This window comes from Triturus cristatus, chromosome 1_2 (genome assembly GCF_964204655.1).
Source record: "Triturus cristatus chromosome 1_2, aTriCri1.1, whole genome shotgun sequence".
Lineage (NCBI taxonomy): Eukaryota > Metazoa > Chordata > Amphibia > Caudata > Salamandridae > Triturus > Triturus cristatus.
In genome coordinates, this window is record NC_140580.1 from 1,120,336,118 (window position 1) to 1,120,348,438 (window position 12,321).

At 45.5% G+C, this 12,321-nt stretch overlaps 1 protein-coding gene across 1 annotated transcript in view; it reads right to left on the reverse strand.

Moving 5' to 3' along the window:
- Positions 1 to 8,489: 8,489 nt before the first annotated feature.
- Positions 8,490 to 12,321, reverse strand: part of MAPKAP1 (MAPK associated protein 1) — an 826,525-nt gene continuing 822,693 nt past the window's right edge. Inside the window, exon 12 of the mRNA XM_085613805.1 lies at positions 8,490 to 9,133. Within this exon, the coding sequence (XP_085469931.1) occupies positions 9,008 to 9,133 (126 nt within the window). The 3' untranslated portion in view covers positions 8,490 to 9,007. The remainder of the gene's footprint in view (positions 9,134 to 12,321) is intronic.

The window sequence follows — 12,321 nt, forward strand, 5'->3', positions numbered from 1 at the left end:
AAGAGCCCAACGAGGTGGGTGGGGTGGTCTTATTTTATTCCTAACTCCAAAAGCCTCACAGAAGAATTGGGCTTCATTGACCTTCCTGGTTTCCCATTGCTGCAACAGTGAGGAGCAGTTCATTCCACCAGCTGGACCCCCAGCGCTCCTGGCACCACTGTCTACATTTGACTTTCTTTGGAACGCCATCAGTGCGGGCAATGAACAAAGGTTGGAGGAGAGGAGATGTTGGTGCAGTTCTCTGAAAATAAATCAGGCCTACGTCACAGAAAGCCCCAAAGGAGAAAGTCAGGATGTTTAACTTGGTATAAATGGCCACTGGAGGCGCATCAAGTCTGGTTCAAACCGCTGCCTAAACTTTAGCTTAGTTAAACAGAGGAGAGAGCGAGGGTAGTGTGGGGGTACGTCCCTATCCCCTAGCATGAGCTTTAAACAACGTGGACGGACCAGGTTATGAGGGAGGAGAAAGAAAGGGAAGCAGGCAGACTAGCCTGTAATCAGATTTACAGAAGTGCCTGAAAACCATTAGGTTTGTTAAAAGACCCCTCACCCACCAACCTAGTTGGTGGCATGCTTCATAATGAGGGTCCCAATCAGGTAGCCGAATGCCACCCTGTTGTGCTACAACGCCTGATTACAGCAGAGCTGGTGTTGTGCAATATGTGAGGAAAGTGGTGCAATTTAAAATTACCTCTGGGAATCCTTGCCTTCCTGAAGAAAGCCCTTAATTTTTAAAGGGGCTGAAACATGTAGACCTTCTAAAGTGACAACAAGGATTATTTTTCTCCAACGCTGTCTTTCGTTTTTAACGTTTCCCTGGGTCGCTATCAATAAATCATTTGGCAAGGAGTCCCAGAGGTAATTTTAACTTCAAGTCTATTATGCGCTAGTCACTATAACATCCACCAACTCACCATTACTGTGTCTTTCCTACGGGAGGAACAGGTTGACTCTGCCTGGGGGGCATGGAAAGAGAAAGAGGACTTTTTGCTGCACTAGATTCACTGTAACAGAGGAGTCTGAGTCTGCTTGGGGGGCATGGAGATTAAAAGAGGACTCCCCCCCCCCCTCCCCCCAAAGTGGACATTATCTCCAGATTCTCATGGTTGGCCATAGGCTGCACAATCCTACTCCTGCATAGGCACCCCATGCTCCTTCACTTTCTATCACGCTTCAGCTGGCCCTAGGGGAACACATAGAGCTTTTCACTCATTATCCCTGGTTCTACGAGCATATATGCCTGAGATCTTTCTCTCTCTCATCCAATAGCTGTCAGAAGCCCGGTCATGGCTTCTAAATCCTTAAGATCCATCTCTACGAGTTTGGAGCCTGTGGGCCAGAACGATTATACAATTACTTACCTGCTGAGCCTATCAAAAAATGCATCTAAAAACTTAAAAAACAGACTCCTAAAATCATACCCAGAAACCCTCATCTCAGTTCCCTATTTATGCATAAGAAACTGTGAGACAATAACCGATCTGATCATCTTTACAAAAAGACGTGTTAAATGGAGGTCAGCATTTTACTCACTGCTACAAATCACCACATCCAAGAAAACCCGTCATGGTCTTAGACTTTCGGTGCCCCCTCACATACTTTAAAAGTTGAGGCAACCATTTCACTGTATAACAACGGGGTCATCCTTATTCAATCATCTGCCCAAAACCTGGCTATCTTCGACTCCATCATCCCCATCATCAAGAATGATTGCCTAGCAACGAAACCTCACCCTCACATGATACCCCAACTTCCTCTATCAACCGACGAAATCCTATAAATCTGGCCTAAGCATCTCAAATGATCCTTCCCCTTTCCTCTGCTAGTGGGACTTGTGTACTGAATAGCAACGCTGTGATGACATCAGTTGGACCAGAATCCCTCTCTGCTCATTACCCTACGAGTCAACATGCTCACCACTCTCTTACAGCAACCAGGTCTGAGGTACTTTACCCATTCATTACCTTCACCCGTTCTACTTCTCCGAACCCCACGCTCATTATGGTGGACACGCCTACTATGCCCATGTCTCTCCCCATAGCCACTCCAGTGTCACCCCCTTACCATGTTCCCCCTAACCAGGCCAACAACGTGAATCACAGGACCCTTGTAACTCTGCTTAACCAGGCGCTCATCTTTTCACCTAATGATTCACCTCACATCTCCACATCGCCCCCGCAGCTTTCTATCCGCTCCTCCCCTAGTCCACCCCCCCAGTATAGATCCCTTCTCCAAGTATCAGAATTCCAATCACACTCAGCTTTTGAATCTAGACCGGATGAGATTGCACTTACCCTTCACCAACTCAAGGAAAATGTTCTAAGCCTCTTACACCTCACTGCTGAGCTATCTGAGTATTAGAAATCTAGTGGACCCCCGAAGTCTGGATACCTCAACTACACACTTGTCTCTGAATCGCGCCCCAGGCCCTTTGCGTATCCCTCACCCATTGTGAGCTCCTCACTAGTGGCTCTTACACACCACAGATGGGAAACCTCTCCCCTCCCAAATGACCCCTCTCGGCCTTACAGAGTCAAAGACCCACTTCAAGATGAGGATATGATCTCCCTACTTCTCTCTTATGGTACATCTTATGCTGTTAACACAGAGAGTCTCTCTTAAGACCCATCTCATGCTGCTAACACATCGAATCTCTGCCTAATTGAAGAAATCCACTCTGACCCTTTTAGAGAACCTTATGTTAACGTAAGATCCTTAAATAAGAACAGCCTTACTCTTGTCCCCATCACTACTCCTCACCCAGCCGATCCCAAATCACAGCTCAAAGGCATGCTACCCAACTGCAGATCTGCAGTACGACACGCTGTTGACATTGCTGCCCGCGTCCTGGCTCACGATACAGACATTCTAGCGGTGACTGAGATCTGGATCAACAACTCCTCTGCACCCAATATTGGCATACTAGTCCCCCCTAACTTTGACATCATCAGGCTAGACAGATCAGGTGGACAAGTGGGAGGCATCGCTTGTATATATCATAAAAATCTATCAGTTAGACAACTGCATGCTGATCCCATACCATCATGAGAATACCTGTGCTTCGAAGTATTATGTAACAACATGCAAGCCTGCAAATTCAACCCGCTCTACCACCCTCCACGAGACAATCTCCCCTTCCTGGAGCAAGTCATGGAAATCATCTCATCGAACGTGGTGCACCATGGCATCCAGATCTTCCTTGGAGACTTTAACCTCCATCGGAATGATAAAAATGACTCATCAGTCAACAGCCTAAAATCTCTCCTATCAGACCTCTACCTCATTTAAATGTGCGATAGTCCTATCCACATCAAGGGAGCGACCTTAGATCTGGTCATTGGTAAGATAGACTCTATCCAACTTGAAGCTATCGCTCCATGTGACTGGACAGACCACCACTGCATCTCATTCATCATCACAGAATCAGTGATACTCGATAAATCTCAGCTAAAGAAACCTAGACACTGGCAAAGATGTCTTAGAAACATTAACCTATATGATCTGACTTCACGCATTGATAACAGCCTGCCCCCACCCCTAGATATGTCTGATGTCAGAGAACTTACAGATCATTATAATAGCTCCATGGCTAACATGTTAGACTTAATGGCACCTCTACAGCTAAAAAGAATGTCTTCCAAAATCTCCAAACCCTGGTCTAAAGGTAGCTTAAATACTGAAAGAAGAAATCTTAGACTGGCAGAACATTTGTGAAGATTCTCTCCCTCCCCTGCCCACCTCACTCAGCTGAGATCACTGAGAAATCAATACAACAAAAGTGTCAGATACTCTAAAGCCAGTTATTTCCGAAAGCAACTTGAGCAAGCAAAGAACCGGCCAAAGAAATTGTTTGAACTCATCGAGCTTCAATCTAGTGGCTAACCCAATCCTCCCCCAATGGATCGCTGAGCGCAGCCAAATTGTGAGGAGTTTGCCGCCTTCTTCCAGGAAAAGACAACTAAGATTGAACTGGAACTAAGTGTAGCTTTGGAGAACCTTCCTGTCCCCTATCCTACCTCTGGACTGGTGATGCCCCCCCAATTTGGGTTCTCCCTCCCAAAACATTTTCCAAACCTTGGACAAAGCACCATTCGCAAAAATCTGGCCTCTGAAACCATCCAACCATTTCAGCAATCCCTTGCCATCGAATCTCTTCAAAGAAATCAGATCGTACTTACCTCCTCTTTAAACAAGGATAATTAACGCCTCTCTGCTTCAAGGTAGATTCCAGATTGCCTTAAATCAGGGCAGGTTACCCCCATCCTTAGAAGACCAACGGCAGACACACTAACCCTCACAATTTCCACTCAATTTTCAACCTTCCTATTCTGGCAAAGCTCTTAGAGAAATGCGTACACACCCAGCTATGTATCCATATTAAACAATTCCGCTTACTGGACCAATTCCAATCGGGCTTCCGTCAGGGGTATAGCACGGAATCTGCTCTTACTCACATTATTGACGATGCTCTACGAATGCTAGACTCAAATGAATCATGCCTTCTGATCCTACTTGACCTATTGTCAACTTTTGATACGGTCAAACATGATACCCTTATTGAGCTACTGGAGCACAGGATGGGGCTATCAGGGACTGTGCCAAATTGGTTCTCCTCATTCCTTCACAACAGAACACAAAGACTTAAGGTGAATCAGGCTCTGTCAAAGCCCACTCCGCTCACTCTGGGGGTTCCACAGGGGTCCACGCTTTCACCCACCCGCTTCAACTTGTTCATGGAGCCTATAACAGAAACCCTGAAATTGTTCAACTTCCATTACCACATGCACGCTGATGACACCCAATTGTACCTGAAAGTCTCCTCCCCGGAGGACACAAGGTCCCTCAACTCAACTCTTCAGGAAACACAAAGCTGGTTGACTCACAATCAGTTGAAACCATACACCCTCAAAACAAAATGTCTCTTTATCGCCTCAGCCAATCACTCCCCAGACATCGAAGAATGGATGCATCAACTCACAGCTCTCGACTGCACTTCAAATATCATTGATTCCACAGTCTCGCTGGGAAGAATGCTAGACAAACATCTGAAAAAGCAAAAGCACATTAGTGCTCTCACCAAAGGTGTGAACCTCCAACTGATAGTCTTGAGGAAATCAAAAACATACCTACTCCATAACGACTTCAAAAGGGCAGTGTAGGCCCTAGTGATTTCTAAACTGGATTATGGTAGTTCTACCCTCTGTGGCCTTCCTAGAGCGAAGACAGCATCACTAAGGTTCTCTCTCAACTCTGCTGCAAGGCTCATTACAGGCTCCAAACGCTATCATCACATCACACCAGAGTTGAAATCTCTTAAATGGCTCCTGAATGAAACAAAGATTCATCTGAAAATTGCATGAATGACACAAAGCTTTACACTTCAATACCCCAATTTATCTTGTGCAAAAACCTTGAGCTCTTTGGGGGCTCTCGTTCCTCTAGAGGCTCTAGCACCTTACTGCTCAGGCCACCGAAATTCCATAAAAAGAGAACCTACAATCGAGCATTCTCGGGTATTGCACCAAGATTTTGGAACACCTTGCCACCTGAAATAAGACCTAATAATTCCACGGCTTCCTTCAAAAAGGAAGTCAAAGAGGTACTGATAAAGACATTTTTGGGCTAGTTCCCAATCACCTTAAGATGCATTTGCTTTCATTTGTTCCCTATAGATCTGTTATGTTTGTTTCTTGATCTGGTTGTGTTATGTTTTCCACGGGGTGTACCCACTGAACTGTCAAGATGTAAAGCGCTCTGTTACCCATATGTGGTCTTGTTCGCGCTGTAGAACACTCTTTTAAATAAATAAATAAACAGACCGGCAAGACACTGAGTTTGGGCAGCTTCACATTCTTGCTGCTTTTCAGGGCATCCATTTCAGAAAAGCTTAACATATACTTCAGTAAAGTTTAGCATCATGAGGGCTTGAATTAGCTGAAAATGGGTAATAATTAAAATTCTTACAAACATGGGTCCCAAAAACATGTCTTACCGAGGACCCCAAAAATCCTTAAGATGGCACTGCACGCATGTCTGGAAAAGCTGAGGGTTTTGTGGAAGGAATGCTAGCAGATGGAATCAACCTGACTTTTGCATGCTATGAAACCTCAAAGCCTTAAAAACACCAACTATTAAAAAATGAGACTGTTAGAAAATAGCTTCACACCAGAAATAAAGTAGCACGTGAAACGCGGGAGGAACAAGACAAACATGTCAGCCAATCAGGAGTCCGGAGTAGTTGTGGACAATGGTAATTGGTCCAGTCAAGAGGTGTGGCTTATACAACAATGGGCTGAGGGACGTGATGCACATTCCTGCAGCACTCATGGGTTGGGGTCACATTTAGGAATATAATAAAACAGGTCAATTTCCCTTGCAGATCAAGGGCTCGTTCCAGCGAGCAGGGAACTTGAAGGATTAGGGCACTGGCGAAAGTTCAATAAACTACCATATTTGTGCTTCAGATCAGACACTCCAGCAACTATGAAACATGAGATAGGGCTAACGTAATGGGAATGTTTATAAAGCAACCCATCTAATTAATAAAATATTTAGTTATTCTAAAGGTACATACTTAACTTGTAAATATTTTATGAAAAGATAGTGTGTATACAAAGTGCTGCCCTTAATAAAAGATTGCTCTAGACTCTAAAACCAGACTCTCAAAATAACTGACTAGTGGAGTGAAAAGACTTTTTTTTAACTCTGTGAAAAAATATTTTAAAAATGAAGAAAAAATGCCTAGAAATTTGGCTTGAACAATACAAATCTGCAAAACCCATTAAAGGGCCTAATATTTAAATTCCTTAAACTTCACAACCTTCATAAGTTCCAAGTCACCTCGCCCAACTTCACAGTCATTGCTGAGGGGTTCAGTAACAAATGATAGCGCCAAGTACAGATGAATGCTCAGCCTGACATTGTATGTCGTTGGACCCCTGAAAAGGCACCGCAAACATGGCGGCTCTCGGCGTCAAAGAGCGTAGGAATCAAGTCTTGTTCTAAATTCAGGAAAGTTCGTAATCCGCAGAATGCTGTGACCACAAAAGATTCGGCATCACCCAGGGCCTCAAACTTGACACACGATTCGATGATCATAAAACATTACAGCGTCATTCTTCATAGCCCTGTTTAGGTCTGCCCTGGCAGGGCAGCAGTCTGCAAGACACAGTGCTACCAGTCCTTCAAAGTATAGATTGGGATTAGGCTCCACCCAGAGGTGCACTAACCTCTCACTTCACGCTATTTGCTGCTCGGTGCATCATTCCGCTTACTAAGGAATTCTTGTATTCCAAATGCAGGAGGGACTATTTTATATCTTAAAATACAATCCACCATCAAAGATGACATTTTTAATCTCAAGCGTGCATTGAATACACACATCAAACCTCTTTTGTATATTTCTGCAGAGGGCTTTTATTTGGACAGGACTCAAGTGCAAGCCATTGCCACCACCACCACCATCACCGTTGATAGCATCACCAATACCATCACCACCGTAACCACCGCAACCACATTACCACCAGAACCATTACTAGAACCTTTCCCATCACAACAAGGACCACCACAGCATTTGTGCATGATTGTGTTTTCATACTTTACCACTTGAAAGCCAGACTCACTGGCCATGCCAATGCATGTTAAACGATGCAAACCCCACATCATCTCTGAGGCAGAGTTTGGTTGATCATCTGTCCTGAGAAAGATGATGCAACTACCTTTGAATTTAACCCTTGTGTCCTCCTTTACCTCACTGCCTGTGGTCAGACGTGTGGCTACTTCCCTACTTCCAAGCTTTAAACCCCCCCCCCCCTTGTAAAACGAAAGGTGGAAGATGAGGGAGGGTGCGGTCACTGAGGATGTCAGTGACTAGCCCCCCTCCTTCCTCCTTCACTTAAACCTACAAAGGAAGTGTGGCAGAGGCGGGAGGTGTGGCAGAGGCGGGAGGTGTGGCAGAGGCGGGAGGTGTGGCAGAGGCGGGAGGTGTGGCAGAGGCGGGAGGTGTGGCAGAGGCGGGAGGTGTGGCAGAGGCGGGAGGTGTGGCTGAGGCGGGAAGTGTGGCTGAGGCGGGAAGTGTGGCTGAGGCAGGAAGTGTGGCAGAGGCGGGAGGTGTGGCAGAGGCGGGAGGTGTGGCAGAGGCGGAAGGTGTGGCAGAGGCGGGAGGTGTGGCAGAGGCGGCAATTGCTGCAAGTGCAGCACACAAGAGGTATCACTTCCTCGTTTCACATAAACTTCCATGGCCATTAGGTCTTCGCACTTAAAACAGTCAGACACACACCCTGGGGAGATTTCAAGAGGCTTTGTGTAAATAAAACACAAATAAGTGAGACTGCCTTTAAAGACAGGCAATTCTTAATTAAAATGCCCTAACACAAGATACTTCACAGAAAAAATGTACTGACATTTTTGTGGAGCAAATGTATACAACTGAGATATGCAACTATTTGAATGCCACAATAAAACCATCACAGAACACTGCATGACAGCCATTTTTAGAAAGGATACACGTTTATTAATAATAGGAAAACACTGATCACCTTTAATCCTTCTGTACATTTATCTAGGATTGTGACTGTCTCACAACCAATACTTGCAAAGACATTATTATGTACATGTTTCGTCTAGTTTATTTGGGCAGCTGAAACAGTCTGCACCATCTTTTCTTCGCGATTGTGCTACACTTTTATTTTGCGATTTCACTTAAACATCTCTGTGTAATCTTCGCCCTGGGACTCTGCCCATACCAGAGGCTCCTTTTCTCTGATAATGGGGTCTCTTTTTGTCATGTCAAGGATATCCCTAGGGTTTGCGGGCATCACGTCGTTGGAAGTGGCCTTCACCAGCAAGAAGCCACAGCATGCTCCTTTCACTGCTCTGTGGCAAGCTCAGGACTCCTGGTGTTAAGTGCTTTGTAGTTCTGGCTCCGGCCTGCTGGACACTGGTTGGCTCTCACCACTGCAGCACCTGGTGAACACAGTGCAGATTCTCTTTGGATCTGGGATCAACATCATGGCTGTCCAGATTTCTTCTCCTTTTGGAAGCTGAAGCTTGTCCTCCTGCTCAACTTTTTTTGTTTTTGAGCAAAATAATCTGCTCGTGATGTACTTGCTCTTGATTCAAGGATATAGTTGACCTAAAAGAAATGAAACAAGAATAAATTCAAGACCAGAGGAAACATGGACTTGTACTGCCTGTAGCAGGAGCAGACTGGTCTCACAAGAAGGCGGCTACTCGAGTATGTGGCAGTAAACAAACATTCACCACCTATACAATATAAAAACTGTGCCAAAGAATGAAACTGAATGCCTTACCGTAAACTGATGTTTATTGGTTCAAATTAAATCACTTTAATGTAAAGTTGCCAGATGACTTCCCCACCCGCTGGGACATCGTCATATTCTACTTTTAACAAACTTTTGCTTTTACACAACAAACCAAGGTACTCTGGGAACTGCAGTCTTAGTTCACTTTAAGTGATCCAGTTGGGCTAAAGTTGGAGATGACAATTGTTTGTGAATGTAAAGAAAATAGCCTTGAATATGACATCTGTCGAGCCGCTGGACATCGAGGCACCAATGCCAGGAAACTAGTGGTCATAGTGCACTTTGTGAATGGGATTTCATCACTTCCTTATCAGCAATGTCCAGCTGGGTGTTGAGAACCATAAAATACACAAATCTCCAAAGAAATGCATTATATGTAAAATGTCACATACATATTCATCACAGTCATCCAGAAAATCACACTGGACTTCAGTGTTATGGGTTAATGCTACTGACCCTTCTAAGGGCACTTGTACGGAGGCGCTGAACATACGTTACGGAGTCGCCAACTTGCCTCATGTCATCAGCAACGGCGTCAGCAAGGCTTGTTTTTCCATACAACAAAATCTGCTAAAACCCACAGGGCTGCACTTAGGGTAGGAAAAGCAAAGCTACTAGTTTCAGAATCCAGAATACCTTTGGCTAAAAACACCAAAAGAGGAACAGCTCTCATACTCTAGCGAATACACAAACTAAAACACAAAGCTCAGCACCAAAACATTTCAGGAAGGAGATCTGGTGGCAATAAATAGATATATGGCACACCAAAAAATTGAAGCTTCTCAATCCGAAGAACAAGTACTTAATTGGTGTCAGTAATAGCCAGTGGGAAAACTGCAACGTATTTAGTGCGACAGGGATACTTACCTTACTGCTATGGAGGGTGGTCCCGATCATTCTTTAACAATGACCCTAGGATTGATGCCTCTTCTGAGCCACCACGTTGGTCTGTGACGCTCAGGTATATCATGCTGTGCTAGTGGGTCGGTGTGTGATGTCTTGACGCATCAGCCAGGCCCTCTCATGATTGTAGCTGGGGATGCTGGAGCATGGGGGATGCAGATAATGCCCCCCCAGCACAGGCTGGCCAGCCTTTCCAAGCTTGGCAGTGCAATGAAGCAACATGCAGGTTTGCCCAGATGAGCCCTGCTTACCTCGGCCTTCAGAACATTGCGCTGCCCAAGATCCCCATCATGGCGCCACCACGCTACACTACTTGTGCTGCCCACCTGCTCTATTGTCAACCTGAGCCCTCGGCCCTGTCCCAGTTGTCCTAATCTAGACCGGACATTGAGGACTCCGTACTCCACCACTGAACCTGCATGGAAGCGGCAGTCAAGGTGGAAGCTATAAACATGGAGATGTTAAAGACAACAGAGAGGCTGGGCTGAGTTTAACAGGATAGTGGGTGGGGGGTAACTGAGGGAAATGGCTAAAAAAGTAAATGGGGCTACTTGGGAACTCCCCTATTTAAGAATGAGCAATTTCAGCATAACAAATAATACTGTGAGGCAGTGTAAAGGGTTGGGGAGAACAGAGGGCAGAAAGTATTCATTGAAGGGGGGTGAAAACCTATGAGCAAAAGTGGAAGAGCCCCACCCACGCTATACAACAGTTTATTTCCCTTTTGGTAGCGGTATCCAACAGGGCAGAGAAACTCAGGGTGAATGTAAAGCCAGGGGTTTAGAGCACGGCATTGGGCATAGTTTATTACATGGAATCAACAAATGAGGGTTATATGTGGGTTTATAGGATGGTGTAGAGTGAGGATGTGAGAAGATCCAGATGGAAACTATAACTGAGTGAAAGAGGAAGGGGCCATAGATTGACCTGTTAGATGCGACAACCAAGGAAAGACACAAAACATACAAGATCTCCTTCACTCCTCTTCAATAAACTATTGTGGGCCACAATGTGGACTTAGGGCAACAAGTCAAGGAGCATCAGCATGGTTGGAGAGCAGGAGCAGGTGTCTGTTACACTACTGTCACACAGCGGCGGTCGGGACAGTTAAGTGCGGTGAGGCGGGGGATGTCGACAGACGGCAGAATAGGGTTTATTCATGTAATTTTTCCTATTCAGTCGTCTGTCGACTCCCACCCGCCCCACCGTGCTTACCTGCACTGACCGCCGCTGCCGTCACATATATTGACAAGTGCTATTTTTGTGTCCGGTCTGGGCGAATGCCTGATTGACCATTGTCAAGGACAGAGTCTGCTTCAAAGTAGTGTATGAGTTTGGTCATCATAGTCTTTTTTTTATTTGGATGGTCACAGGAGGTAAGCCAAAACCACTCCTAGAAGTTGTTTGGTCAAGGGACATTTCTGAGAAAGTGGGCTGAGAACCGTTTATTTAAATATTCAGCAAAGATAAGTTGATGCTTTCAGCTGGGGAAGGGTGAAGGTGGATTTGCACTCCTTAGCAAGGGGAGCTTGGATAGCATGACATGGCGTCTGAGAGGGCTTGAGTACTTTGATTATTGATCTATGGAGGTGACGCTGATGCTGAATATGTGGACCGAAGGAATGGCGTTGGGGAAATTGGCTATTTTGTCTTGTTAGCCTAAGTCCCTGCCAATGAAGATGCCAGTTAGTTTGGAGCAGAGGCCTTGGGTCAGGATACTCGGAATCAATGTGGGTGTTCGTGGGTAAAGCATTGGATACTCTGGAAGACTGTCTGCTTTGTTGGTTGATTTCTGGATTTGGAGGAAAGGAAGTCATTTGTGCTAAAAAAAAGAGTTGTGGTCGGCGGGTGGGGCCGTTTCTGCACCTGTTGGCCTCTTGTGGGCTTGGCTTTGCTTCAGCATTGTCCCAGTTGTTTGCAGGGGCGCTTTGATCTGGAGGGAGCATGGTAGGATCAAGTTGAGTTTCCTGAAATAGACGGATGCAGTTATGATTGTTACTTCAGTCAGTTTGCAGGCGACAGACGATGGAAGGTAGAAACCAGTTACTGGTCAGTGGCTGAAACTTGAGGGGTGCGGAGTGGGGCTGTGGGTCGG